The sequence below is a fragment of the Plenodomus lingam genome, assembly GCF_022343315.1.
Source record: "Plenodomus lingam strain CAN1 chromosome Unknown scaffold_20, whole genome shotgun sequence".
NCBI lineage: Eukaryota > Fungi > Ascomycota > Dothideomycetes > Pleosporales > Leptosphaeriaceae > Plenodomus > Plenodomus lingam.
This window is the reverse complement of record NW_027093974.1, coordinates 2,595,463-2,622,035: the sequence shown is the minus strand read 5'-3', so window position 1 is coordinate 2,622,035 and position 26,573 is coordinate 2,595,463. Positions and strand designations below refer to the sequence as shown.

The 26,573-nt window shown below is 51.2% G+C and overlaps 12 protein-coding genes across 12 annotated transcripts; 9 read left to right on the top strand and 3 right to left on the bottom strand.

Annotated features, from left to right (window-relative positions):
* Positions 1-19: 19 nt before the first annotated feature.
* IAQ61_011930 (uncharacterized protein) lies at positions 20-3,053 on the bottom strand. The gene is made up of 4 exons (XM_003844464.2): positions 2,846-3,053; positions 2,324-2,776; positions 1,089-2,113; positions 20-1,040 (listed from the first exon to the last, which is right to left on the bottom strand). The coding sequence occupies exons 2-4, from the start codon at positions 2,506-2,508 to the stop codon at positions 268-270; spliced, it is 1,983 nt and encodes a 660-aa protein (XP_003844512.1). The 5' UTR covers positions 2,509-2,776; positions 2,846-3,053; the 3' UTR covers positions 20-267.
* Positions 3,054-3,444: 391 nt separating this feature from the next.
* Positions 3,445-5,022, top strand: SU2 (Eukaryotic peptide chain release factor subunit 1; the record flags this gene model as incomplete). The annotated part of the gene is made up of 4 exons (XM_003844463.2): positions 3,445-3,643; positions 3,706-3,755; positions 3,835-4,178; positions 4,230-5,022. Coding segments are annotated over 4 exons (1,386 nt in total), but the record flags the coding sequence as incomplete, so codon positions are not given.
* An 88-nt stretch (positions 5,023-5,110) lies between these two features.
* IAQ61_011928 (uncharacterized protein) lies at positions 5,111-5,453 on the top strand (the record flags this gene model as incomplete). The annotated part of the gene is made up of 2 exons (XM_066099402.1): positions 5,111-5,210; positions 5,263-5,453. 2 exons carry the CDS (start codon positions 5,111-5,113, stop codon positions 5,451-5,453), a joined length of 291 nt encoding a protein of 96 aa, XP_065950921.1.
* Positions 5,454-5,786: 333 nt separating this feature from the next.
* Positions 5,787-8,349, top strand: IAQ61_011927 (uncharacterized protein; the record flags this gene model as incomplete). The annotated part of the gene is made up of 5 exons (XM_066099401.1): positions 5,787-5,832; positions 5,926-6,435; positions 6,484-6,889; positions 6,946-7,796; positions 7,850-8,349. The coding sequence occupies 4 exons, from the start codon at positions 5,787-5,789 to the stop codon at positions 7,469-7,471; spliced, it is 1,488 nt and encodes a 495-aa protein (XP_065950920.1). The 3' UTR covers positions 7,472-7,796; positions 7,850-8,349.
* Positions 8,350-8,584: 235 nt separating this feature from the next.
* On the top strand, positions 8,585-9,593 carry IAQ61_011926 (uncharacterized protein). Its single transcript, XM_003844461.2, has 2 exons — positions 8,585-8,964; positions 9,169-9,593. Exons 1-2 carry the CDS (start codon positions 8,859-8,861, stop codon positions 9,333-9,335), a joined length of 273 nt encoding a protein of 90 aa, XP_003844509.1. The 5' UTR covers positions 8,585-8,858; the 3' UTR covers positions 9,336-9,593.
* 60S (60S ribosomal protein uL23) lies at positions 9,594-10,721 on the bottom strand. Its single transcript, XM_003844460.2, has 5 exons — positions 10,632-10,721; positions 10,404-10,459; positions 10,261-10,310; positions 10,088-10,211; positions 9,594-10,033 (listed from the first exon to the last, which is right to left on the bottom strand). The coding sequence occupies exons 1-5, from the start codon at positions 10,654-10,656 to the stop codon at positions 9,827-9,829; spliced, it is 462 nt and encodes a 153-aa protein (XP_003844508.2). The 5' UTR covers positions 10,657-10,721; the 3' UTR covers positions 9,594-9,826.
* A 148-nt stretch (positions 10,722-10,869) lies between these two features.
* IAQ61_011924 (uncharacterized protein) lies at positions 10,870-11,742 on the top strand (the record flags this gene model as incomplete). The annotated part of the gene is made up of 1 exon (XM_003844459.1): positions 10,870-11,742. The coding sequence occupies one exon, from the start codon at positions 10,870-10,872 to the stop codon at positions 11,740-11,742; it is 873 nt and encodes a 290-aa protein (XP_003844507.1).
* A 969-nt stretch (positions 11,743-12,711) lies between these two features.
* Positions 12,712-12,975, top strand: IAQ61_011923 (uncharacterized protein; the record flags this gene model as incomplete). The annotated part of the gene is made up of 2 exons (XM_066099400.1): positions 12,712-12,884; positions 12,936-12,975. 2 exons carry the CDS (start codon positions 12,712-12,714, stop codon positions 12,973-12,975), a joined length of 213 nt encoding a protein of 70 aa, XP_065950919.1.
* A 127-nt stretch (positions 12,976-13,102) lies between these two features.
* On the top strand, positions 13,103-14,245 carry IAQ61_011922 (uncharacterized protein; the record flags this gene model as incomplete). The annotated part of the gene is made up of 1 exon (XM_003844458.1): positions 13,103-14,245. The coding sequence occupies one exon, from the start codon at positions 13,103-13,105 to the stop codon at positions 14,243-14,245; it is 1,143 nt and encodes a 380-aa protein (XP_003844506.1).
* Positions 14,246-16,189: 1,944 nt separating this feature from the next.
* IAQ61_011921 (uncharacterized protein) lies at positions 16,190-19,615 on the top strand (the record flags this gene model as incomplete). Its single annotated transcript, XM_003844457.2, has 1 exon — positions 16,190-19,615. The coding sequence occupies one exon, from the start codon at positions 16,190-16,192 to the stop codon at positions 19,613-19,615; it is 3,426 nt and encodes a 1,141-aa protein (XP_003844505.2).
* Positions 19,616-20,729: 1,114 nt separating this feature from the next.
* Positions 20,730-21,377, bottom strand: RPL33B (60S ribosomal eL33 domain-containing protein; the record flags this gene model as incomplete). The annotated part of the gene is made up of 4 exons (XM_003844456.2): positions 20,730-20,902; positions 20,967-21,061; positions 21,114-21,125; positions 21,184-21,377. The coding sequence occupies 4 exons, from the start codon at positions 21,375-21,377 to the stop codon at positions 20,730-20,732; spliced, it is 474 nt and encodes a 157-aa protein (XP_003844504.2).
* Positions 21,378-22,829: 1,452 nt separating this feature from the next.
* IAQ61_011919 (uncharacterized protein) lies at positions 22,830-25,598 on the top strand. Its single transcript, XM_003844455.2, has 9 exons — positions 22,830-23,175; positions 23,377-23,449; positions 23,501-23,521; positions 23,573-23,917; positions 23,973-24,170; positions 24,222-24,306; positions 24,364-25,020; positions 25,072-25,140; positions 25,194-25,598. Exons 1-9 carry the CDS (start codon positions 23,129-23,131, stop codon positions 25,226-25,228), a joined length of 1,530 nt encoding a protein of 509 aa, XP_003844503.1. The 5' UTR covers positions 22,830-23,128; the 3' UTR covers positions 25,229-25,598.
* Positions 25,599-26,573: the final 975 nt, after the last annotated feature.

Genomic DNA, 26,573 nt, shown 5'->3' with positions numbered 1-26,573 from the left:
TATCAAGTTGAGATATACGGTTAGTTATAAAGTCTAGGCGTGTTTTTCTTGTTTGAAAGAAAATGTCTCCTTTCCTATAATTAGTCACGTAGTATTCATTAATACCGTACGATTTACTGAACAAAACTAGATACCGCCAAATGCAACAATATGCGCCTTTGCCAATGTATGCCTACAATGGCCAAACAAAATTCAACCATCAAACAAGTCGTCCGTAAACAATCGCTTTTCCTACGCTGCACGCGCAGGGGCCTCCACAAGCTGCCTTTATGCGCCAATAAGCTCCTTGGGTATACAAGCAAAGACGGTGCTGACGACGGCCATGATGATACTAGCCACAATCAAAACCCAGTTCATCATCTTCTCTCCCGGCGAAATTTCCTTGCCAAAGAGTTTGAGGTGGAACGCCAACGGTAGAATAATGCAAATAGAAAAACAAGCGACACTGCCAAGAAGCGTCATGATGCGGTCAAAGGACGGGAAAACAATGGCAATGATGACAAAGACGACGATGGTGCCAATGCGTAGGAAGATTTTGAAAAGACCACGGTTGAGACCAGACATGCCGTTTAGTGAGGATGCAGCGGCAAGGGAGCGGGTATCGAGACCAAAGAGGACTTCGAGGGTGCTCACAATAGGCCTGGAGTTCAAAGGCACCTTTGTCAGGGGGATGATGGCAATGCAAACAGCGATGAATACCGAGATGCTCGGAGGGTAGCCCTTGGTGAGGAAGATGTTGTTTGTTATCTCCTCACGGACACCATCACCGAACATGAGAATGCCTGCGCAAGCCATGCCGGTGTCGATCAAGTAGGTGAAGACGTAGGTGACGTCGACGGCTTTACGGTACTTGTATGGGTGACGCATGTCGCGGTAGATGTTGGGGAAGACGGAGTGGCCGCCCCACGGAGACATGAGGAGACCGAGCGAGAGGGGAATCGTCATCCAGTTCTCCGGGAAAAGATACTGCTTCATAGGCTGGCGAATGGAGCCTGGCGCATCAGGCTTGATTAGGCCATCGACGCATACAGCAAGCAAGACTAGATACTGTCAGCAGTGCTCTTGCGACACGAGAATCGTCTACTCACTCCCAAAGCAGGACATGACGCCCAAGATGGACGTGAATGATAGGAAACGCAGGGGCAGAAAGCTCAGCGGTATTAGAATAAGACCACAGACAATCTTCCATGTCAGGAGATCCCAGCCAGGAATCAGAGCATCCATGCTATCTGCAAACAGCACTACCAGCGCAACACATGCAGCTAGCAGTTCGAGCGAGAAGAGCATGCTCACGGCTATTCTGGCCTTGTTGCCAAACGAGACATAGGCCAGATCTGCAAAGGTGATGAGCGAGCTGTCCACGTCCAAGCACTTTGCAAGCAGCTTGGCTGTATACGAAGTGACAACGGCAGACCATGCCAGGAAAATCATGCCAATCAGCCAACCCGAATATTTGAGAGCTAATGGAAGGGTGAGTAGGCCAACGCCGACCAAGACGTTGACCGAGTTGAAGATGGTCTGCGGCAGCGTAGACTGGCCAACGACGACATGGACAATGTGGCCGTCTTCCTCAATTTGCTTGACCAAGAGGGGCTCTCGTTCCTGCTCTGGCTCGGCGACGCCCTTTAGCTGTTGGTCAGCAAACAGCCTCCCAGCATGGCGCATCGACGAGTCGTTGACGCGGGCCGAAAGGCTGCCATAGCCCGTCCCGTAGCTGCCCCCAAAAGGCGAGGAGAGCGAAGGCTCGACCTGGAATATGCTGGACCCTCTTTGTTTCATTTGTTGGCTGACTCCATTGGGTAGCAGATGTGTCTCCTCGGTCGCTCCCTGCTCCTCATCGTGGACTGCGTTGTCTGAGGCGCGTCTTCCACCATCTTGTAGGGCCTGTCGCAAAGCCGATCGCTGGTCTGTGATGGGTGTGGGCAGTCCACTGCGCGAAAAGTCCGATTCTTCTACGTCGTTGTCATCGCCTTCGCTTTCGACACGGAAGGAGGGGCGCACGGGGGTGATTTCGAAGAAGCCGGCTGCACGCTGCCAGGAGCGGGCGAAATTGTTGATGCTGTTGACACCACCGACTTCACCCAGGGCGCCGATTTGCTGCGATAGGGAGGATCTAGAAATCGCATGTTAGCGGACGAGTATACTTTATAGGTAGGTGGGTGGGTAGGTAGGCAGGCCAAGTGAGCAAGTCAGCCGGCCCGACTGGCTCGATGTAGCCGCTGGGTGACTCCTGCGCTCGTAGTAGCAGCTGGGTATTACCCCTGCCTCTGCTGTTGCTGTTGCTGTTGCTGTTGCTGTTGCTGCTGCTCTTGGTGGTGCCTACCTGCGTCGTCGAAGCTCGCCAACTGTGCCCGTCCATCTGCCTGTGCCAGCCACACTCTCTTCGCTGGGGCGTCTCTCGAGCTGGTCCCACTGAACATGGCTTCCTGCATCAGACTCGACTGCGTCACTCTGGCCAGCCTCGTAATCATCCCATCTCGATGGCTGCTTTCCTGGGGACGAGTCCATGGCGGGTCAAGGGGTCAGTTCACGGTTCAGGCAGCGTCAGGCGTCAGGCGGAAGCAGACGAGCGCAAAAGTGCAGACGGAGGGGGAGCAAAGGAAGGAGCTGGTGGGAGAGGCGGTTATGTAGTAATAGTAGTCAATGGATTGAATCTTGTTCACTGGAAACCCTGCAGGGGCTGGAAGCTACTTGGTTTTCACGGGTGGCTATCGTCGGGGCGGGAGATTGGCGGCGGCAGAGGTCGCGTGCACCTTATCGCCATGGCCGGGTCGAGCTGGAGGGTGAGTGGGTTAGTTGTGTATTCAAGCGCCAGTTATGGCATGATGGGCGGTATGGACTGTACCTAGTAGAACAGATAGCATGACCAGCCATGGAAGCTACTGGGTTCTGGCAGCCAAAACCCACGATGAGCGGACAAATGGCCGCCCCAGCAAAAACCCCCGCACAATCAGCGTCATCGTCGGCAGCCAGCCAATGCAAGGCCCAGACAGAGTGCACATGCAATGCAGCAGCCATGGCCTTCTCTCCCACACGGTGTTCACAGTTGAAGTGTTTGGGGCAAAATCAGATCTAAACCCCCTCGACACACACTGTAAGAAGGGTACCGCACCGTACCGTACGTGCATGCAGATCAACTGGTGCTCCACCGCTACTGTGCACAATTCTCCAATTCTCTCTTCCTCTCCCTCTCCCACTGCAGCCTGCAGACCTTTGCAGCAGTGAACGTTGCCGTATAGCGTACCGTGTGCCGTGTAAGACAAGGCAGAGCAGCCACCCCCGGAAATCGCGCCACAGGTTCGGCTACCTACCGTACCCGCCAGTGGTGTGGTGTGTGTGTGTGCGTGTGTCCCCTGTGCTGTGCTGTGCTGTGCTGTGCTTCTGCTGTGCCTCCCAGTTCGTCACCTGCCCCTCCGCTGCACAACCTGCACAGGGAAAATTTAGAGCCCCCACTCCCCAACCTCATTGTTCTTTGAACACCACCACCACAACCAACCCCCCCCCCCCACCGCGGCCATGTCGTCCAAGGAGCCGCAGCCCAACGAGGCTGAGAAGAATATTGAGATCTGGAAGGTCAAGAAGCTGATCAAGCGTCTTGAAGCCGCCCGTGGAAATGGCACCTCCATGATCTCCCTCATTATTCGTATGTGCCACTCTTGGCTCCTGCTCATCCAGCGAAAGACCAACCCGACTCACCATGTGCAGCCCCAAAGGACCAGGTTTCGCGCGCGGCAAAGATGTTGGCAGAAGAATTCGTATGTCCATGACCTGCCTGCACAGCACCACCCCTCGCTCGTGCGCCTGCATCCAAAGCAAACTGACACGCATGACTAGGGCACTGCCTCCAACATCAAGTCCCGCGTCAACCGCCTCTCCGTCCTTTCGGCCATCACGTCGACCCAGCAGCGCCTGAAGCTGTACTCCAAGGTCCCGCCCAATGGCCTCGTTGTCTACTGTGGTGAAATCATCACCGCAGAAGGCAAGGAGCGCAAGATCAACATCGACTTTGAACCCTTCAAGCCCATCAACACCTCGCTATACCTCTGTGACAACAAGTTCCATACCGAGGCCCTGAGCGAGCTGCTCGAGTCGGACCAGAAGTTCGGCTTCATCATCATGGATGGTAACGGAGCCTTGTTCGGCACCCTCTCTGGCAACACCCGTGAGATTGTCCACAAGTGAGCATGCCCACCCACAAGTATCAAGGCCACACCCGCTCACGCATCCAGGTTCTCTGTCGATTTGCCCAAGAAGCACGGTCGTGGTGGTCAGTCCGCCCTGCGTTTTGCCCGTCTGCGTGAGGAGAAGCGCCACAACTACGTCCGCAAGGTAGCCGAGTTGGCAGTGCAAAACTTTGTCACGGCAGACAAGGTCAACGTAGCCGGCATCATTCTGGCTGGTTCCGCCGACTTCAAGAACGACTTGAACCAGTCCGACTTGTTTGACAACCGTCTGCAGTCCAAGGTCATCAAGGTCGTCGACGTGTCTTACGGCGGTGAGAACGGCTTCAACCAGGCCATTGAACTCGCGGGTGAGACGCTCAGCAACGTCAAGTTTATCCAGGAGAAGAAGCTCATCAACACGTACTTTGACCACATCTCCATGGACTCGGGCAAGGTCTGCTACGGTATCGATGATACCCTCAAGGCTTTGGAGGCTGGCGCGGCCGAGACTTTGATCGTCTTCGAGAACCTAGAAATCACGCGCTGGGTGCTCAAGAGTTCTGCGGGCACGGAGATTATCCTCCACACAACCAAGGCGCAAGAACAAGATCGCAGTCTCTTCATGGACAAGGAAACTGGACAGGAGATGGAAGTCGTTGATCAGGGCTCTATGCTTGAATGGCTGGCCGAGAAGTACCGCGACTTTGGTGCTACCCTTGAGTTTGTTTCCGACCGGTCCTCCGAGGGCAACCAGTTCGTCAAAGGCTTTGGTGGCATCGGCGCCATTCTCCGCTACGCACTCAACTTTGAACAACTGCAGGAATTCGACGATGATGAAGACGAGTTCTACGATGATTGACGGTTGTGCGCCCTCGCTGACTGCGAGGTAGCGTCCCCACTCCACGCGTCGAGTGAAGGAACGTCCGCTGCCCGCGTGCACCGTCAAAATGACGCGTCCGGCAGCCAGACCGGAGCTGTCGAAACAACGACACTTCGCCTCTCCAGATTGTAAAGGAGCCATGGGAGTGCTTACGGAGGGTTTGCAATGTACGTTGGAAGCTATCAAGCGAACTATCAAGCCCTGCTAACCATGATGTAGGTGACGAACTACCATTCTTACCACGACCCGTCTCGCTTCATTTGGAGAGGCAGCAGTCCCGTGAACTACTGCTCTTCCTCATAGAGGCTGAAGCTCTTCTGTTAGCGGCAATCATGACTTCTACAATGGGACTTCAGGAATGGCCACTGGTCAAGTATTCACTTTGCGAAATTCCTCTAGTGCAATTCTAGGTGGAAGAAGGATCGACAGACCGTTTTACTTGCGTATGCGTCGGCTAGTCTATCGCTTGTGCTCAGCTGAATAAACAATATGCTTTCCAATGATCCTTCGCGTGCTCATATTGTGTGAGTGGCATACTAGTACGACTTTCTTGCGATACGGTATTCTTGGTATTAATCACCGTATTTGTCGGCTTACATAACACAGCAACCCCCAACTAACCAGGCTCGGTCCGATACCATCCCCACTCAGCTGGCGAAACGAACCTTTATGTGCCCACTCTGACTTTGGAGCCCTGCTCTTCGGCGGTTTGAGGTGATTTTTCGTAACGTGGTATAGCGAGTATGTCGCACGGATCAGCAATACCGTCTCCTGCACCAAGCGGGGATGGTAAGACATTGCCGAAGAATCGCGGTCAGTCTATGCACACGGCTCCATGTGGTCATCCCACAAGGAATGGAACAGCGGCTGACTCGGGTATAGGCTGCTTCCAATGCTCTCGTCGCAGAATCATCTGTGATCGGGGTGAACCCACTTGCCAGAAATGCACTAAGAAAGGTATCGAGTGCTCAGGTCTGGGCAGGATACGTTTCGCCGAGGGCGTGGCGAGACGTGGGCAGCTCAAAGGCCTCAAGGTGCCTGTTAGAAAGAACGACCCAGCCAAGGAGACCTTACCAGCCAATGTGGGCTACGGTCAAGTGAGATGGAAGAATGAGCAAAAGAAAACGACAAGGAAAAAGAGGAGGAGAAAGAGCGAGAACGACGAGTTCGACATCGGTTGGCCTGCAGATTCTCCATCTATTCTGAGCAATGAGGATCGTGAAGTATTTGCTTCGCCGACTGCCTCTGGGGACTTCAAAGGAGATGAAGACGATGATGTTGTAGAGATAGTCCGAGACGACACTCAGATGTTATTGAGCCGTTCAGTTGCTTCTAGCATCCAGCCCTGGATAGCTCCTCTTGGCTCGGAAGCACGAATGCTATTCTCACACTGTAAGATGGCTGATCTCTCTTTGACACACCTTGCTCACTCCAAACCAGTTTCCGATGCGGTAGCGCCTGTAATGGTAGTCTTTGACACGGTACCAAATGGTTACCGAGAATTCATTCTGCCAATGGCGGTTGAGAATGATGTTCTCCGCCGAGCAGTTGGCGTCGTCGCTGCGCAGCATCTCAGTCGCGAGCAACCAGAGCTCGCAGATGCTGCAGAAGCAGGGCGCTCGGCGATCATCTCTCGGCTGCGAAGAGAGTCTCTTTATAGCCCTGCAGACCAAGTCTTTAACGCCTACACGTGGGCAACGCTGATAGTACTGCTCGTCGGTGAAACGGTTACGGGAAGTGCGGATTATAGCTTCTTGGTGCACATGCTCCTCTGTCTATCCACGAACATTACGGCCAATCACGAAAAGACCGATGCTTTAGAGTTCTTAGAGGCACAAACGAACATGTGAGTAAGCAGATCAAGATTGTCAACAATGCGGATGTTGACGCGCTCTACCTCAGTTTCAGATACTTTGGTATCCCCCAATTAGGCGAGGATAGAGGTGTACTCACTGTAATGGAGTCTTACCAATCCATGACTAGTTGGTTGACGCCTACGTATGAGCAACTTCCCACCGGTTCAGAGGAAGTAGACATCATGCGAAACCTTCGGCGGTGTTTTACTTTGGCCTCTGAGATTTACATCCATCGAGCAACCACCGAACTCAACGATGACCCGACACCGTCCCCTATCGGCGACTCCTCTCAGCATTCGGCTATACAGGACCTGATTACCCTCATATCTCAGATCCCTCCTACCGCGCCTGGAGCTCACACCCTGATCTGGGCCTGCTTCGTTGCGGCGGCTGAGACGTCGGATCCGCAGCAGCGGCAGTTCTTTGTGGATTACATGCTGGCCATTTACGAACGGACAAAATTTAGAAATATCCCGCTGGGCGTGCAGAGCCTGGAGAGGATCTGGTCGAGAAAAGGGAATCAGAGATGGACGCAATGCCTGTCAGAGCTATCCAAGGTGCTGGTCATGTGAGAAGCGAAGGAGTCTTGTGGGAGACAAGCACCCCATATACAAGGATGCCCGAGAGTCAGATTCGGGCTGGATTGCGAATGCAGAACACGACAAGACCACTCTTTACACATGGAACGACTTCGTGCCGCAAAGATAGTCAAATCCTCGAAGATCGGATAGGCATCGTGCGAGAGATTGGATCAGCGGTTCATGGCACGTCAAAGCATTAAAACTCTGACGGCTGGGTCGAGGAGTGACAGCAGAAATGCAACAGTGCAACTAGGCCAAGGGTAGGTTCGGTTGCCGTGGATTTGATAGTTTGAAAATATTGAACTACAGCTTGTTAGTAAGTATCCTTAGAAGGGCAAGGTTAAAATCTACGGCTGACCAGGAGCGTAGAGCAATACACCCAGGATAATACGATGAGGAGGGTTGGAAGCAATACCAACCCGGAACATGCAGCCTTCCTCTCATCCTACCTCCCAGGCTCCAGCACGGAAACAGAGAGAAGGAAAAGAAAAGAACCCAAGGACCCCACCAACCCTCTGGGAACGGCAGCAGGCGCACTCTTATAAATATACACCACACATGCTCTGAGCAAAAATGGGCCTGTACTTGGCGAAGAGCGTGCATATGCGGTGGATCTAGCGTGTCGCAGGCTTGCCTAATCAGGACATTGGACTGAGAATCAGATGCTTACTTCCGGGGTTCTGCGCATCGCACGGTTAGTTTACATTGTGCTGGAGTTTTCTACGCGGTCGGGTTGGTAAATGCAAAGGGAGTCGGAGCTGGCGCGTTTATGTAGGATGTGTGGATGCTTTGCATGCTTGAAGGCAATGATAATGGGTAGAGTAGGTAAGGTAAGTAGGTACGGTATGGGAGCGGCATGTTTGGTTAGCAATGGATCTATTGGTACAGTAGGTAGCTGTAATAAGATACTGTTCATCGAAACAGACTCCTAGAGTATAACCCACACTTCAAAGTCCACACAAGGCCTTGTACAATCACGCCCCTTCCTTCCCTACCCTCGAACTACTAGTATCTCTCCATGACCTTTCCTCCTCCACCCGGATCCACCACCATCCCAATTCAACCATACAACGGTAATAGTAAAGCTGACTAACCACCCCCACATCGGCACTTCCCGCCCCAATCACAGCCGTTGCGTCTTTTGATGCAGGTCAAGAAATTCCCCAGCTCGGGTGTTGCGCAACATCTACATCTACATATACTTTGCCAACCAGCCATCCACGCACGATAGGACGGATACAGATACGCGCACGGAAATACGACGACGGGAGATAGGTACAGGACCGATACGAACACGGTATACCTCACATCTGGAGTACGCAAAGAGAGAGACATACACACGCAAACACACGTATATAAACACACACATATACCCACAATGTCCGCCATCTCCGACGCCGCACTCAGCCGGCTCTCAGAGAGCGACAAGCAAGAGCTGCAGCAGTTTGCAGCGAGTGAGGGACAGAAGAGCAGGATTCAGAATTGTAAGTTCTTGCAGCAATGTTTTCTTTGGAAATCAATCCTCGGTGTGGTGCCTTATCATGACTGAACTGTCCTGGTTTTCTTGTCTTGCGGTGTTTGGGATGCCACACTTTTCCCTTTTCCTTTTCTCTTTCCTTCCTCTCCCTTCCTCTCCCCCCACCAACCCTCCCCACTCAAAACCAATTCTAACCACAAATCACATTCAGCGATACACGGCCTCACCGATACCTGCTTCCGCAAGTGTATCCCCGCGGGCGGCATCAAGACGGGGAAGCTGGACAAGTACGAGGAGCCGTGCTTGAGGCAGTGTGTGGATCGGTTCATGGATGGGAATATGATTATACTGAGGGAGTTGGAGAAGCTGAGGGGCTAGGAGGAGGAGGAGGAGGAGGAGAAAGAGGGGGAATGGGGGTGGTGAGGCTGCATGATGTGTACGATATTGGACTCGCGATGGGTGTGGAGCTTGTGGTTGGAGCGGGGGATGCTGCTTCCTGACAAATGTCAATGTGTGCTGGACATTGAGTTACGCTGCTCTGGGTTGAACATGCGGCGATTCTTGGACATTAAGACCATGAAACATGTATAGAAAATTCTCTCATGATGGGATAACGAACATGACGTATAAATTCAACTTCACTAAAATATCTCTTCACGGGGACAAAGATTATCACACAGAATTTCACACAGAATTCAACATCAGTCAAAGTGTTTTGAGATTAACCAACTGATGGCGTCATGTGGAAATCTGATTCATTCGAGTCACTGTGACTACGTATCCATGAACGCCTGCCATGCATAACACATCGCTTTTTTCCGGGTATAACCAGAACCAATCGTGACCATGCCTCTTATCTCACGACCTCTTTAAACAATGGCGAGCTTGGTAGCCGCAATGTCGAGAGCGTCGACATCAGCGGTAAGGCGGGCAAAGGCCTTCTTTGAGCCATCTGGTCGGATGAGGGTGTTGATCTTGACGCAGCTGACGTCGTACTGCTTCTTAAGAGCGGCGGCGATTTGGCGCTTGTTGGCCTTGACGTTGACGATGAAGACGAGGGTGTTGTTCTCCTCGATCTATGATAGCGTCAGTCTCCGTGCGCATTGTGGATTCCAGACGTCTTCACGTACCTTCTTCATGGCAGACTCGGTGTTGAGCGGGTGGATGAGGACCTTGGAAGCATCCATGCGAGGCTCGTGGGGGACCGACTTGCGGGGGTACTTGCCCGCACGGCTGAGCTCGAGGGTCTTGGGACTGTAGTTTGTTAGCCTCATCATGCCTCATGCAAATGCATTGCACATACCGGTGGAAGCTAGTGCTCTTCCTGATAGCCTTCTTCTTGTTCGCATACGACTGTCATCTCGTTAATTGTGCCCATCACACGAGAAGAACAGCCCGTCAGAGGTATGTTTCTGACACGACTCAAGAATATCAGGGGAGGCTTACGCCACGGAGGGCTGCTTTGGCAGCGGCATTGGCCTGCTTGCCAGTCTTGGTGGCGGCTACAGAAATGTCAGTGACTGCTTTTGTTCGGACGTGATGATATAGGATATAAATTGATCCATAGAAGAGCGCATTCGACGTGTCCCTCCACATCACAGGCCGTGGAGCGACACTGATATGCGCGCATTGCGTCTTCAATCGGTCCATGGAGGAGAATAGGCGTGAACGTACTCTTGGAGGCTGGCTTGGGTACCATTTTGGCGGTCTGGTGGTCCTGTCGTTGGTTGAGTCGAGGCTGAAGAAGTTCGCAATAGAAAAATCGTCCTCTGGCTGAAGGTGCGGTCGGTTAACGAGCCAATGAGCGCTAGCGCCTAACTAAACATCCGTCACCAAAGTCTGGGCGTCTTTTCACTGACCCACCCAGCATCAACATCTGCAACATGTGATTCGAACGCCAAAGAAAGGTATCATGGCTGTCCAGAGACGGAAGAAGACGCTGTCGCATGGGCGTCCACCGATCAGTCGGCCCAAAGAGCGCATGACAGCAGAACGATCCCGTACTATAATCCGAACCCATCACACGCTGCAGAAAGAGCATGCGGCAGCAATAAAAAGCGGAGATCTGGCAAAGGCGACCATCATTTCTCGGAAAATTGAAGAAAATGGAGGCATCAAACTGTATCAAGCTGCCAGCAAACAAGGCCAGGCGAAGGATCGAGGCGGCGATTCTAGCAAAGTTCTTGTCGAGTGGCTTGTACAGGCCCGAGTCCTTGACCCTAAAGCGAGAGATAGGAAAACTTCTCAGGCAATACCTCTCAGGTGTCTGGAAGTTGGTGCACTTTCCACCAAGAATGAAATATCCCGGTTCCCAAGCATAATCGACATGCACAGGATCGATCTCAACAGCCAAGGTCCTGGGATCGAAAAACAGGATTTCATGGAGCGGCCACTTCCGTCGAATACAGATGAAAGTTTTGACATCGTTTCTCTCTCTTTGGTATTGAACTATGTTCCGGACGCAGCCGGTCGAGGAGAGATGCTGAAACGCATCACAAGATTTCTGAGGAAACCAATCGCACAAACCCAAACTTCGTCGACTATTCTGCCAGCACTGTTCTTCGTCTTACCACGACCCTGTATTGACAATTCTCGATACTTCGATGAAGACCTACTGTTACGAATCATGACGAAATTGGGCTTTACCATGAGATACAACAAGCACACCCCAAAGCTTTGCTACTACTTATTCATCCTGACTGATGAGACTACGCCTACCCAATTCCAAAAGAAGAAAATCAGGGACAAACCAACCATGAATAACTTTACTATCGTCGTGGAATGATAGTTTCAATACATTCACACACGCCCGGGTGCAGGCACTAATATCTTAAGATTCGGCGGTAAACAGTTGTGGCAACAGAAGGCTGCTCCTGGTCAATTGGAATAGCCTTTTGGAACTGCTAGTACTATTTACCATTCGTATAGCTCGTCAAGGAGGATTATAAATACATCGCCTCCAAGACTACAAGGACAACCTTCCGCTTCCAGAGCGTCGGCAGGGATATTGAGGAACGATACGGATAGACAGGATGTGAGAGGGCACAAAAACTGTATGGCAAGTTTTTGTCCGAGGCTCCTCAGGCTTGTCAAAGGTGCACAGCGTTGGGAGAGCATGAAAACTTCTTGATAAGCGCCGGCCATGCCACTACTTGAGATCAAGTGTTGTCTTTGTCTGCATGCCAATGTGTGCCGAACGTGGCTATTTCATTGGCACCTTAGAAAAGGGCCGAAATATGAATCGCAATGGTCAAAGCCCTCACATCACCTGGATGGAATGTTGGTAGGAAAATAGCCCCTAGGCCCCCCACAGATTGCGCCCCGTCGTGCAGCAAACAATCTCTTTCATCCGAAACGGCACTCCCGAAACGACAACCCACAACTTCTCCATGTCCGGACTGTCTACGGTTCTTTTGCAGACACAAGCTCAGAACTAGACAATCATGTCTGAGATTTTAATTCTCCGCCGTGCTGCACATTGCCTTCCAATGCTCTCGATTGCATCGTCGGAATTTTCTGCATCAGCTGTTGTGTTCCCGCCTGGTCATTTCAGTCATGTTTGATCTTCTCTTAGCGCCTCCTGCTCCCCGGGCCTCATCATAGACGCCTACTAGGTACATAGTACCAGCCCACGACAACCCAAATACGAGGGATCGCACAAGCAACGAAAACGACAGTCTAGACTCATGAATCCCTACATACCATGTAGTCTAGTGTCTACTCAGAACATGTGATGCTGAGGGTTGCGGCTTGCATGTCTCGAAAAGAAGCCATCTCGCGCCCCGCGCCGCTGCAGATGAACATGAAATTGGGGTGTATGATTACATCCGAGCAAATTTCCACAGGGACCTCCCGCGGCTCAGTTAAATTACGGTCTAGTCCAGCCTGTAGGAGTACTTGTAGAGGTGCAGGTACGCTCGTATCGTGGTAAGCTTAGCCTTCATCTTGCACTTCAAGCTCAGTCACTCATTCTGCAAGCCATAGTGCTGCTTCCGTTCCCTACATTGTCATTCTTTAGGTTCGTTGATTCGAACTCTCACCTGCGGATTCGAATTCTTCTGTGAATCCGAACTCTCTTCTTTGAAGTGTAAATTTCTACATCGTCCGTCTACTGCAAGAAAAAATAGCCAGCTCGAGTCAACAACATGAAGTCTTACCTCTTCACACTCTTGCCCCTTGCGGGTGTTACTGTTGCTAAATCTGTCTGTCCCCGAAAGACATTGACTAGCACAGATCGTCACACCGTTTATAGGACTGTTCCGACCGTTAGTCCTGTTGTCGACGTCGCGACGCCGTCTAGTGTCTGCTCACGGAGAATTGTAACCACAACCACTACTGAGAAGGTTTACATTACAGTGGATGCACCAAACCCTATTGCAACCACTCCAAGTGTGGTAACTACACCGAGTGCAGGTGTTACAGGTCCAGAGGCCATAAATATCACGACGACGAGCACTATACATATCACAACGACCATTACCCGTCGACCATCCGCTCTTCCACCATACAGCAATTCCACGAGGCCTGCAACCACCTTGAGCTCATCATCATCATCATCTACGGCTTCTTCTTCTAGCTCTTCACTTACATCTTCATTTCTTTCGTCGCCTACTCCTTCACCTCCTTCATTGCCCACCTCTTCGCCTACCTCTTCATCCACCTCTGATCCCACCATGAGTGTCTCTAGACTCAGCGGTCAGGCAACCTTCTACGGCGGAAATGTGGCTGGTGGCATGTGCTCCTTCACCGGCTACACCATTCCCTCCAATCTCTATGGAACCGCCCTCTCCGACAGCAACTGGGCTGGCGCGAACAGCTGCGGATCCTGTGTTTCCGTAACCGGTCCCAGGGGTAACAAGATCACAGCCATGGTCGTTGACCAATGCCCCGGATGCGGCCCCAACCATTTGGACCTCTTCCCCGATGCCTTCGCCAAGCTTGACAACCCTAACAGGGGCGTCATCCCCGTGTCTTGGGAGTTTGTGCCCTGTGGCATCACGTCCCCTATCATTCTCAAGAACAAGGAGGGCACTAGCAGGTGGTGGTTCAGTATGCAGGTCATGAACTCCAACGTTCGCGTGACCAAGCTTGAGGTCTCGACCGACGGCGGTAGGACCTGGAGGGGCACGGAGCGCAAGCCGTACAACTTCTTCGAGTTTCAATCTGGCTTTGGCACAGACAGCGTTGATATCAAGATTACCAGCGTGGGCGGCAAGGTGATCACTGTCAAGGATGTTAGCATTGCGGCGCAGACCACCAAGTCTGCGGGCAGCAACTTCTCCTCTTAGAAAGAGAATCATGTATGTGATGTGGTAGTGGTGGACCCACTCACCACTTCCACGAGGTCCTGCGCTCCCCTTTTTTCTCCGCAGGCCGAGGTTTATATCTTGATGATAAGGATAGATCATGTCGATGCTTCGCTTCTTTTCACACCACTTTATTCACTTCTTGACACGCTCAGCATTTTACCTTCTTTAACAGCACAAGGCTTGCTGCGATAATTCTATCGCCAGAAAATATACTTTTGAATTATACTCCAAAATGTTTGACTGCAATGTAGTGAGACATGGTGCTCATGCTTCATGATGACTAGTTGTATGTAGATGATGAATGCTACCTGCTGTTAGCGCGATGTTGCGATTATCGTTCTGCCGTGAGAGGATACTATTATCATCGCGTTATTGTTAGGTAATCGTCGAGGATTCCGCAGGCTAATAAGATGCCGGAAAGGAATGTACATAAATGGACCATGTTGCGGCGTTGTTCACAATAGAGCTTTCGAAGAAAAAGGTAATGTTAGAGTGAGTGAGCAAAGATTGATCTTGGTTGTTACGGGTGTAGCCTCCCCACCTCCTATTTATGTCGTATAGATTAGGCATAAGACATTTAGGTAGCTCGTTTATGGTACCGGAAAGACTCCAAGGATATCCCCCGTAAGAGAGCGAAACAAAATGCTCGTAATGTTGCCATACCCCGCCCTATGTCATGCATGAAGGAGAAATGTTTAACATTAAGTGATTCGCATTTATTGGTTGGCCGATTGGCTCGGCGATGCGGTGTAGAGACGGTCTGACGGTGGTTGGTCAGTTATTTGGTTTATCTATTTGTTTGACAGACGCAGCTAAGTACAATAGTGCCCAAGCGGCGAGTTTGCGGTCGTCAGATGGACAAACCATGCTTGCCCATATGAAAGCCTATACTGTAGCCGTCCTGACTGTTCCCTGTCGTTGTCCTGCACACTTGCCACTGGCGTAAAGCTTTCGATCCTTTTACCTTTCTGGGCACTGGAAGGCTTGTCTGCCATAGTAAGCAGTTGAGCAAGCTAGGCGTTCTGTGTGTCACCTGGGTGTCAAATAAAATCGTGGTGTTTTTAATAGATTCAATTTGCTTATGGGCCGTAGTAGAGGCAGGCAAACCTGGACTTAAGCTGGTGTAAAGCCCACGTTTCATCTCTCTTTGTCACGCAACCTTACATAGTGGGACACAAATGACCGACCACTCAAGCGATGATGACAAAGTCAGATACACATTAGTATAGATATATAGATATCTTTCGCTTCCAACCTTCTTGAACTATCCCCAAAGCCCACGTTTATACTCAAAATTCTGAGGTAGTAGTAGACCATTGCTGCGAAGTCACCATGTGCTATATGCATATACGCGCGTGTACATTAGTCACTCTTTCCTAGCAATGGTAATATGAGAAAGAATGAGACTTGAAGGAAATTGGTACTCAACCATATGCCTCAGTACTAGTTACAGCCTTCCGGCATCCCTCAAGTCCTCTTTCTAGCTCAAAAACTTCAAATCAGGGGCTCAGAAAAGACCAAAACAGCAACAATGCCAACGAACAGGAATAGTCACACTCCCCTAGATATCAAGCTTATGACCATTTTCATCAGCGAAGACTTTGACCCTTGAATCCAAGCAGAAGGCCACAGTGTTTGTAGCATACACGTGATTGATTGCTTTGCACGGTCAGAGGCCGTTTGACTCTTGCTACTTTCACACCCAGCACTCAGGGACGCATCAAGGTCATGCGGAACAGATGCAGCTTGGCAAATATGCCTACAGGCTCGCGGATTCGTCTTCTCATCTATCATTCTCATAACAATACACACTCAACCTCGACAATCACTCGAAAACAACATACGATATACAGTTCCAGCACAAACCACTTGACTGAATTGCAGATCTATGCGTCAAGACAAAAGTCGATAGTATCAAAGAAAATGTCTGTCTTACCTGTCGGTCATCCTTCGATCCCATCTGGAGTCTCCATCGATGATCTAGTTGCCATCATCACCATCCATGACCCCGAGGCCATCAAGGCGAATCGAAACACTCCGTATCAAATGACCCAAATCCTCAGCCAGCGACCCGGTCGAATCACCCGAGGCAGTCTCGAAGGCTGTCACATCTTCTTACACAAAGTCCAAGGCCAGGCTTACTATACTATGGGACGAGCAGATTCGCCAGCCGAAACCGAGATGCCACGAAAACGAGATATATACCTGACAGACAAGCAAGCTGCCATTTTCCACCTTCGTTTGGAACCTATTCAAGCTTCCAACGCCTGGCGCATACAGAATTCGTGCGCCGTTCTGGCTACTGTAAACGGTGTGCCGATCCAGTGTTCTTCTGCGCGTAAACCAGAGGATCCCGAGCGGCTCCCTTGTGCGGTCTACCTGAGGCAGGACACTGTCAATCGACTTACAATTCGGGGACTACGAGTTGATATTTGGCTTCTGAAGACCGTACAAGAAGCGTACCCGACTGATATCGCTACGATAAGTCCCATCGATAATGCATTTGCACATCGGTCAGAGCCATGGGCGCAACGAGATTTGTTTCTCTTGAAGGAACAAGTATCGCATAAATCACATCGCGTCCTGCATCGATTCACGGGTGAGACGTTCACGGCAAAAGTGTTCCGCGATGCACCGAATCGGTGGCAACTTCGAGCAAACGAATTCCAGAAGTTTGCTAGGGATCAGGTAGATGCTTCTATTGTGCGTTATCGGGCGGAACTGGCGATTGACAATATCCCCGCGGTCATCACTGATACCCATTATGGGTTGATGTCGTACGCAGCCATGCAATCTAAGATCCAGAAGATGCATCCAGGTCATCGCTTCCTCATCGCAGCGAAGCTCCAACGCCGACTTTTCTCTGCCCTCGACTTCTTGCATTTCCATGGAATTCTACATGGTAGTGTCACGCTTGACGCTGTTTTAATTCGGCTTCTTGGTCATAAGGTTGCAACTGTGTTACTTGTTGACTATTCTGCTGCTACATCTGTTCCGCTTGGTGCTGAAATATCCCGCCTAGCCATGCTCGAAGATGCCCGCACCGCCATGGAGATTGTCGAGGACTGTTGCAATATCTGGAAACTGCGTAAGAAGCCCAGCGAAGAAGCAGAGTCTGACGAAATGCTAGTGAGGAAAATCGCGACGGCGCAGGAAGACGTGGATCTTATCAAGCGCGTTGTTAATGACTTTTTAGCAAAGGGCGGAGACAAATATTCCAAAAAGTATAGGAAACTGTTGGATTTGGTGGAGGAAAAGCGTTACGATCTCCAGATGAGCCAGAATCGTCGGAAAGATAATGCTAAGCGCGTTGCCATTGCTCCTTGCCGCCAGTCCCTCATCAACGACATGATTCAAGACTGGACTCGCACACAGCCCCCCTTCAAGATTGGCGAGACAGCCTGGATGCATCTGACTCTCGGCCATCCATACTTTGACAACCTGACGAACGAACTCCGCTACAATCGGTGGGAGTCCACGCCCCGGGAAATCTGCACCCAGTTTAAGAACCTTGCTGGTGAAATCGAAGAGCCATGGCAGAGCATTCTCGTCCTTAAGCCTCTGAGCTTTGGCCGATGTGACGGCCAGTTCGTGGAGGAGCAAATCCTCATGTGGCTCGCGAGTTGTTGTGAAATCTTCCCAGCTTGGCGTCATGCACTCGAGACCGAGTACAGTCGTTGCGTGGACCCGTGCAACGGCTTGATCAAGATTGAACATCTTCGCTTTCTTCAAGATGCACTTTCAAAACGTGGAAACTTGCCAACTCCAATGTGCAGCACGTTTAAAGAACTTCTCGCGCCCATTGAGCAGGATCAGTCGACTTTACAGTCAAAGGCTTTGCATCATGTCACTCTACATGCTCCCTCGAACATGTTTAACCTAACGCAACTCCAGCGGCTCACCGGCCCAGAACGCTTTGTGAAATGTGTACAAGATCCAAACAGTCGCTGTGACACGTTCGTTGAAGTTCGCGGAGAGCCTTCGCTCCAGGGCTGTTACGCTCCGCTTGCCCTGCTATCGCAGTTCGTACAACTGCTTGGACTGAGTCTCCTTGGCTCACCAAAGATTTCCAAATCGACTCCCATGCACGACCCAGCGGATTTCAGTCAAGTACCGGCAGGTCGCATTGTCCTAGCGCGAACGGGTCTGGTTGCGTTCGCCTCCATGACACGAGGTGGCAATCAGTGTGTCTTTTACGCCCCTCGGATCCCCAAACCAGTCGATCTGCTATGTGAGAGTACGTTTTTCGCAACTTACTTTGGCAACATGAAGATTCTACCGGATCTTACAGATGGCAAGAGCAGGTACGAACGTCCAGCGCATTGGTCCAAGTTCAGGACTGCGGAAGAGCAAGAGAGTGCGACAGATTGGAGACGGCAGGTGATGGCTGCCCCGGCTCGTAATTTTTCTGCAAAGCGGAATCGATCTTCCATGTCTTCGCCATGTCCTAACGGTAGAGTTGATAATCGGAGCGCAGTGTCATGGCAATCTTCCGCTATGGAAGTTTATCAGTCGCCGCTGAGACGGATGCTGAAGGTGCGCGAGCGCCGACGTGCTCAAGCGTTCCCACCGACAAAGCGTAATGTGGATGCCCAGAACGAAGAACCGAATCCACCTTCGGAAAAGCGTAGTCGCATTTCACCTGGTCCCGGTGATGTTACTCCGACGCGTCAGAAGCCAGAACCGGCAGATGCTCACGTCAAGATGGTTGCGGAACGTCTGGCAGCTATGGCAGATGTCGATAATACAGATGGCAGTCCTGGGGTCATCAATCCCCTTGGGCCACGAGGCGATGGCGCAGGTCAAGCAGTGGGCAGCGACACCCCATGCGACCGAGTTTTCGACCTTCCCTACCTGGTGCAAGAAGGTAAATTCGACATCACAGCCGACCGAAAGAAAGCCGAAAAGTGGTTAACCGACATGGAAGCCAAAGCAGGCGAATCAGAAAAGAACAGTCCACCAGTAAACGCACACCTGTCCCTTCTCAGAATCCCCGCACCGTCGGTAACAGACTCAGACGCGACTGTGGCCGTCAGCCTAGACGAAGCGGTCCTGAACAAGCATCGTGCGGCCTTAAGGAAAGGAGATACCTCCAATGTCTCGATTCGCCAGGGCATGAACCAAGTGAAGTGTGATCCAAGGACGCCACGCCATACTGTGACCAAACTCGCTGGAATTCCGGAGGACGAGGATGGTGAGGATGAAATTCTGGTTTTTAGTCCACCTACTCCATTGGTGTCGGATTGGCTGGGTGGACTACGCAGGTCGAGGCGGGCCAGGGGTTCTTCGGAATCAAAGGACAGGTCTACGGGCAAGGATGAGACTGACAAGGGACATCATCCTGAATGATGGGAATGCGACTTGTTGTAGATATACGCAGTGGTGGGCGTTATGGGCTAAAGGGACAAGGCCTCAGAAGGCAGTCAAGAATGTTGAAGTGTATTAATGACGTTGGAAATACTTAAGATAATGCAGATGACGGTGGCATCTCGAAATTTGGATGTGTTGGTATGGTGTGAATAGAGTGACGGAATGCCTGTTTGATGAGACTCGGCCCTTCTATATCTTCCAACACTGCAACATAATAGTAATACTCTCTTACCGTGAAAAACTTGCGATACCGTTTACTTTCCTACTCACACGAACACACGGCATAACCTCGAATGCAAGATTCGTCTCCTTAGACAACAAGTACTCTGAGCAGCATGACTAACCTAGCCAGATACCAAGAAAAAGAGTCGTGGCACATGCAGCATAGACGGGAGCGGAAAGCCATGTGGAGCAGCTAACTCAAAGATGACGGATGGAATGAGGATCGAGGCAAAATGGCCTAGAATGTTCAGGGTTAGACATGATTCGAACGAGTGAATACACGGAGTCATGTGTGGATGAAACCAGAAAGGCGCTAATAGAGATCAGTAGGCGCACAAATAGCCAGGAAATTAGACGTCTCATCTAGTACACAAGCTGTGATTATGCTGGAGTGGTGTGCGTAGAGAATATGTCTGCCAGCTTGCAACAAAATTTTGGTCGCAATTCGCAAGATCGTATGTGAGGCGGTAAAGATTGCCCAACGGTCAGGCGTTGTGCGAATTCTCCAACTCTACGTTCATTAGTACCTGGCATCCCTACGCCCACCCAGCACACAGCTTTCCAGTCATTGCGTCAAGAAAATCACCGCCGACAACCCAATTGTCACAAGCTGTGCATCGAGGTGGAGTTTTGATCGTATTTGAATTGATCATGGGAGGATTCTTGATTGATCTTGCCATTGTCATGGAATTCCAAAACCAAAGACACCGAGAACCAGCCTGAGCATGCATATGAAGGAGACCTCGCTCGGGCAATATCTCTCTGTCATTGTTCTCTCTCGTTCTGTATGCCGACTTTTGCGCCTAGTCATCCACTACTCCATTGCCCATCCACTCGTTCATCATCCCCATCTCCAGAGGTCGTAGCGAAATTATATCGAAGAAGGGTACAGCATGACGCGAACAGAGGCACCGAAAGACTTGGGAGGCAGGTTGGACCTGAACTTGGCGCGAACGACGCCGCTGTTGCCGTGTGGCCGGGTGACCTTGCCCCAGATGACGCGGATCTTGGAGCCCTGGATGGCCTTTTGAGCGCGGTAGACGTCTGCGCAAAGCTATTAATCACCCGAGTTTCTATATTTGTGATGGTGGAGCCTGGTTGTACGTACATGCTACGCGCTTACCGGCGTACCATTGTGCTGCCTTGGAGTCGTCTACACCCTCGAGCTTGAGCAGTGAGGTACCGGGGTTGGTGTTGCGCTTTCTATTGATCGTGAGCCGAGTGTCATGTGCGTGCAGTGTTGGTGTCGTCGTACCCTCGCTGGTAGCTGTGTGTCTGTTAGCGGTGGACTTGGTTGAAGTGGACTGGCAGGCTGTGCCACTCACGAAATGTGCTTTCCCTTGACGTAGAGACGGTGAGACTTGTCAGACATGGCGAACGATGTTGGTCTCCTGTGTGTTAGTGGGCAAGGTTGGGGACCGAGTTGTCGTGATGTTGCTGCTGGTAGACCCGTTGCGAGGAATTCTGATGGTCGCAGGAACTCGTCGTGGCAGTCGGTTAATTTGCCCTTAGTCTTCATTGGGGCTAGCGCGAGTGGTATCTTGGCACCACCACCTGCGATGCATCATCTTTTGCGACTGGGCAGAATGCAGGACCCTCGGCGACATCACAAAGCCTTTTTGGGACGCCTAATCTGCAACCTGGGGCGTTGGTTGTTAACGATCCAAGAGGACCTGATACCTTGGAAACGCTTGATCTCTGTCCCTTTGCAATCTCACACAGTTGGCTGATACAGATCGGCGTCATTCATCGCAATGCATTCATTGGCTATCGATTATTATACCTACCTACATGTAACTCGAGGTCAGAAAATTCATTAGCAGGCAGCGCTGTACTCATGTTGAACCTATCTGTCCGTGTGGGTGTGGATGCAGCGCTTTGCGTGGCATGGATCCAGGTCAGCCCGATCGTTGGTCAGATGTCCAAGGACTGAGTAACTCAGAACGAGGGACAATTCAACATCATTGGCAGATTTTGTCGGCTTGGGGCTGAAGGAAGTCGTTGCATCGGGTCCTTACAGCCCTCAGTAGAGTACTGGCCAAGGCGGCGACGGATGTCCACACTATTCGTCTATTCTCGTGTCGGGGATACCGGGGTACCGATTAGCGAGGTCGACTTGAGTTGCCATCATACAACTCAGAAGCCTGAAGCTGTCATTGTAACGTAGACAGAGGCTAGACCCTCAACCATGCTACACCCGTGCGGGCGGGATGCTGGAGAGGGGTCGCCGCCGGAGGATTTACGATGCGTGAGTTGTAAGCAAAATCCGAGACGGAGACGCAGCGATGCTTGTGCTTAAAGTAGATGGGGGGAGAGTTGATCAACAATGCAAGAATCATTTGGGCCGGAGTCGGAGGGAGCTTCGTGGCGGGGTTGATGCGCGGCGTGGGATGGACATGTCCGAAAGTGCGACATGGTCGAAACAAAATGAAGTATCCTAGGTATAGTACTCTAGACGTAATGTAACAAAGCCAGAGAACATGGGCTGCTCAGTCGGACTGCATGCGCTGTCAAAATGCACCTGACGTGACATGATGAAGCCATGCTGAATACCAAGCACAGCGCGGGGGAAAGTGTCGTGGTGGGGGGAGGGGGTGGGACTGGGTGCATCCACAACAACGCTTCCAGTTTCGGTGTTAGTAAGACAGCTCCGGCGACGGCGAGAGTGAAATTCGACTGGAGCCTCGGAGATGCTTTGCAAGATGAGCGACGGTGGCTTGATGACAGAGGATGGGGATGGGGTGAACAACCAGGCAGACGGTTGGGATAGATGGCACTACTACTCTATACTATTACTATAGGCACTCCAACGTACCACATACCGTAACCGTACAGTATAGATGGGTCCATGGCTCCTTTTTCCTAACGTCAGGCTTTCGCCGCAGACGGCCGTCTAGCGATTCCCTCCAATAATGGTGCGCCGCTGAAAGGGGGGGGGGAGGTAGAGTCTAGACGGATAGACCCTATCTACGTCAACATCACCGTTAAAAGCGCTAAGGCTGGCCCCGCCCACAACAGAACAGAGAAGCTTTCCAATCAACCACCACATCCCCTTCCGTAGCTTCCTTCCACCTTTACAAAGCGCAGTTTTAGGTTCGTTGTCGTTGTCGTTGTCGTTGTCGTTGTCGTCGTCGTCGTCGTTGTTGTTGCTACTGTGAAGAGAGCTGCACTTGTTACAACTTTTGCCTACCTACGGTGTGAGCCCTGCGACTGCCCCCCCCCCCTCCGCCCCGACCATCGCAATCTGCACGTCACGTCCCAGCAGCTATCATGGCGGACACAGTCATCCAGTCTCACCACGAGGACCACAATGCTGCGTAAGCGCTTTCCCTTGCACCGTTTTGACACCGTCCCACATACAGCAAGTTGGAAGTCTCTCGACGATGCGGCGATTCTACCGACGCGTGCCCCTCCTGCAAGACAAATGTCGCCATCTTGGGGGAGGGGTAGCTCAACATGAGCGCAGAGGCCATGTGAGAGTATGCAATGGACAATGGCTGACTAGAGATGATCTGTAGCAACATGGAGCTCAAGGACAACACCATCATTGTAGTCTTGGGTGCCTCTGGCGATCTGGCCAAGAAGAAGACAGTGCGTATAGGAGCAACCAGAAGTTGAGCCAGCATGCTAACCCTTGCCCAGTTCCCGGCCCTCTTTGGTCTTGTACGTTGAACGATGCTTGATTCGAGCAATCTCCATTAACGTCGTATACAGCACCGAAACAACTTCCTTCCCAAGAACATCCGCATTGTCGGATATGCGCGCACAAAGATGGACCATGAGGAGTACCTGAAGCGCGTCAAGTCGTACATCAAGACCCCCACAAAGGAGATTGAGAAGCAGCTCGAGGAGTTCTGCGGTTTCTGCACATATGTTTCGGGCCAGTATGACAAAGACGAGTCCTTCCAGGAGCTCGAGAAGCACATGCAGGAGCTCGAAAAGGGCCGCAAGGAGACGCACAGAATCTTCTACATGGCACTCCCTCCCAGTGTCTTCACCACAGTCTCCCAGCACCTGAAGCGTAACTGCTACCCTAAAAACGGCATTGCGCGGGTCATTGTAGGTGCAGCATCTAAAGGCTCACGATCGCAGGAAGCTAACGACAATAACACAGGTTGAGAAGCCATTCGGAAAAGATCTCCCAAGTTCAAGAGAACTCCAGCGCGCGCTGGCACCAGACTGGACCGAGGACGAGCTATACCGTATTGATCACTACTTGGGTAAGGAGATGGTCAAGAACATTCTCATCCTCCGATTCGGAAACGAGTTCTTTGGCGCAACTTGGAACAGGAACCACATCGACAACGTTCAGGTAAGCGATAAGCCAAGGTGGATTGAATTGCTCTTGGCTCACCAATTGTAGATCACATTCAAGGAGCCGTTCGGGACAGAGGGACGAGGAGGCTACTTCGACGAGTTTGGCATCATCCGTGATGTCATGCAGAACCGTGAGTTATAGGTCGAGGACACATGAACGATCCCCAACAAGTACTGACGCTCGACAGACTTGCTGCAAGTGCTGACCCTCCTCGCGATGGAGCGACCCATCTCCTTCTCTGCGGAAGACATTCGCGACGAAAAGGTACGCGTCCTTCGTGGCATGGCCGCCATTGAACCCAAGAATGTCATCATTGGACAGTATGGAAAGTCATTGGACGGATCAAAGCCCGGTTACAAGGAGGATGACACTGTCCCCAAGGACTCGCGCTGCCCAACTTTTGCTTCCATGGTTGCCTATATCAAGAACGAGAGATGGGACGGTGTGCCTTTTATCCTCAAGGCAGGCAAGGCTCTGAATGAGCAAAAGACTGAGGTCCGCATCCAGTTCAAGGATGTCACATCTGGCATCTTCAAGGACATACCCCGAAATGAGCTCGTGATTCGAGTGCAGCCAAACGAGAGTGTATACATCAAGATGAACTCCAAGTTGCCAGGTCTTAGCATGCAGACCGTGGTCACAGAGCTCGACCTGACCTACAGGCGGCGATTTTCCGACTTGAAGATCCCAGAGGCGTACGAGTCCCTGATTCTCGATGCATTGAAGGGCGATCATTCCAACTTTGTCCGTGACGACGAGTTGGATGCCAGCTGGAGGATCTTCACTCCTCTCCTACACTACCTGGATGACAACAAGGAGATTATTCCCATGGAGTACCCCTACGGTAAGCTCTCCTCAGGGGGGGATCTCTGTGATTTGTGCTAATTCTGGATAGGCTCCCGTGGTCCTGCGGTGTTGGACGACTTCACATCATCATACGGCTACAAGTTCAGTGATGCTGCAGGTGCGCTACGATTGTAGTATTTGCTGACATGCAACGACTAATACAGTTTCCAGGCTACCAATGGCCCATGAACGAGCAGAAGCTTTGAACGGATGGACCGTATTTTCTTTGCGCAATGCTTAGTGCTGGGAATGGAACAAGGTTGGGAGAAATTAGGGTTGGGTTCTCTCTTTCTCTCTTCCGATGTCTGCAGAGTGTAGCTTCGGCACAAGGACGAGCGAGCGAGACTTTGATAGACCACGAATAAAGGGGGTGTTTTGAAATGACAATGTTGTAAACCAAAAGCGAAGCTACCCTCCATTACTGTACGGAACACGACACTCCCGCGAAGTGTTCTTGCAACTCTGAAGGTGGCAAAAGGCTGCCTACTCGATACTAGTACGGAGCTGCTTTGGGATGATGGTAGGCATCGGAGGTGAAGCGGACGCCGGCGGTGGGGGGGGGCTTGTTGCCCCGCTAGCTCACGTTAGTTTGGTGGGATTGCATCATTCGGCGTGATGAGAAATTTTTTGTAACAGCATCGGACGCGCTGATGATGAAGGATGAGTCAACCAACCGTGAATTGCGAGCATTGATTCATGCAGCACCTAGGGTACTCTACTACTCTCCTCTATACTAGTAGAGTACGCTCACAGCAAAGTATTTTCATCTGCATCTAGCCAACAGGCCAAGCGGAACAGGCCTGACTGTCGGTCCCTCGGACGGGTCCTCGCGGCTTGTTGCCTACTCCTTGTCGTTCTAGACTTTGATTGACGATGCCAGAACATCGGCGACGTCGACCTGCACGCATCCGAAAATGCCTGGTTCTGATTCATGCTCTACTACAATGCGAACTTTGATCGTACGAACATACCTTACCTGCTTGTAATTTCGACTGCCCTACATACCAGCGTGACATGCCCACATCGGGTTGTATGTTTCCTCTTAGTCGCCGCATCCCATCCCTCGCCCTTCCCTCATCCCTCAGCCATCCCACCTCCGAACCTCCGAACGTCCCCCCACAAGGGAAGTGCTAATTGTCCTCGCCACAATAGACTAATCGTCCTCGCCCTTCCTAATAGGGAAGCGCCAAGGGGTAATTGCCTGAGTACTCTATCTTGGCGTTATATGTAATTTTCTATAATACAAGGAGATATAATACCTACCTAATTCGCTTTGCAGCTGTCGCTAGCGGTGAAGTTGCAGCTTTTGCTAGCAAACCTAGGGTAGGAGTAAAGGATATACTACGTGATTATATTAACTATATAGCTATATTTTAGCCCTTATACTTAAAAGTTTATAACACGTAATATAATACCTAGGTTAGCTATAAGCTACTATAGTACTTAGGCTCTAGTAGAGTACTAGTAATAGTATAGGGATTTAGCGTATAAGCTAGTTACTATAGAGTAAGTAGTTAAGCTAGTAATAGGTGCTTAATATATTAGGATACT

What these genes read in the sequence shown, in the direction of transcription:
- IAQ61_011919 (XM_003844455.2), top strand. Translation starts at nt 23,129, where the DNA reads ATGGCGGACACAGTCATCCAGTCTCACCACGAGGACCACAATGCTGC. An exon ending in CACGAGGACCACAATGCTGC is followed by an intron (nt 23,176 to 23,376) that starts GTAAGCGCTTTC and finishes GATGATCTGTAG; the next exon opens with CAACATGGAGCTCAAGGACA. An exon ending in TCCCATGGAGTACCCCTACG is followed by an intron (nt 25,021 to 25,071) that starts GTAAGCTCTCCT and finishes AATTCTGGATAG; the next exon opens with GCTCCCGTGGTCCTGCGGTG.
- IAQ61_011926 (XM_003844461.2), top strand. Translation starts at nt 8,859, where the DNA reads ATGTCCGCCATCTCCGACGCCGCACTCAGCCGGCTCTCAGAGAGCGAC. An exon ending in GAAGAGCAGGATTCAGAATT is followed by an intron (nt 8,965 to 9,168) that starts GTAAGTTCTTGC and finishes AATCACATTCAG; the next exon opens with CGATACACGGCCTCACCGAT.
- IAQ61_011930 (XM_003844464.2), bottom strand. Translation starts at nt 2,508, where the DNA reads ATGGACTCGTCCCCAGGAAAGCAGCCATCGAGATGGGATGATTACGAG. An exon ending in GGCGAGCTTCGACGACGCAG is followed by an intron (nt 2,114 to 2,323) that starts GTAGGCACCACC and finishes TGCGATTTCTAG; the next exon opens with ATCCTCCCTATCGCAGCAAA. An exon ending in CGTCATGTCCTGCTTTGGGA is followed by an intron (nt 1,041 to 1,088) that starts GTGAGTAGACGA and finishes GACAGTATCTAG; the next exon opens with TCTTGCTTGCTGTATGCGTC.
- 60S (XM_003844460.2), bottom strand. Translation starts at nt 10,656, where the DNA reads ATGGTACCCAAGCCAGCCTCCAAGA. An exon ending in ACCCAAGCCAGCCTCCAAGA is followed by an intron (nt 10,460 to 10,631) that starts GTACGTTCACGC and finishes ACATTTCTGTAG; the next exon opens with CCGCCACCAAGACTGGCAAG. An exon ending in AAGAGCACTAGCTTCCACCG is followed by an intron (nt 10,212 to 10,260) that starts GTATGTGCAATG and finishes AACAAACTACAG; the next exon opens with TCCCAAGACCCTCGAGCTCA.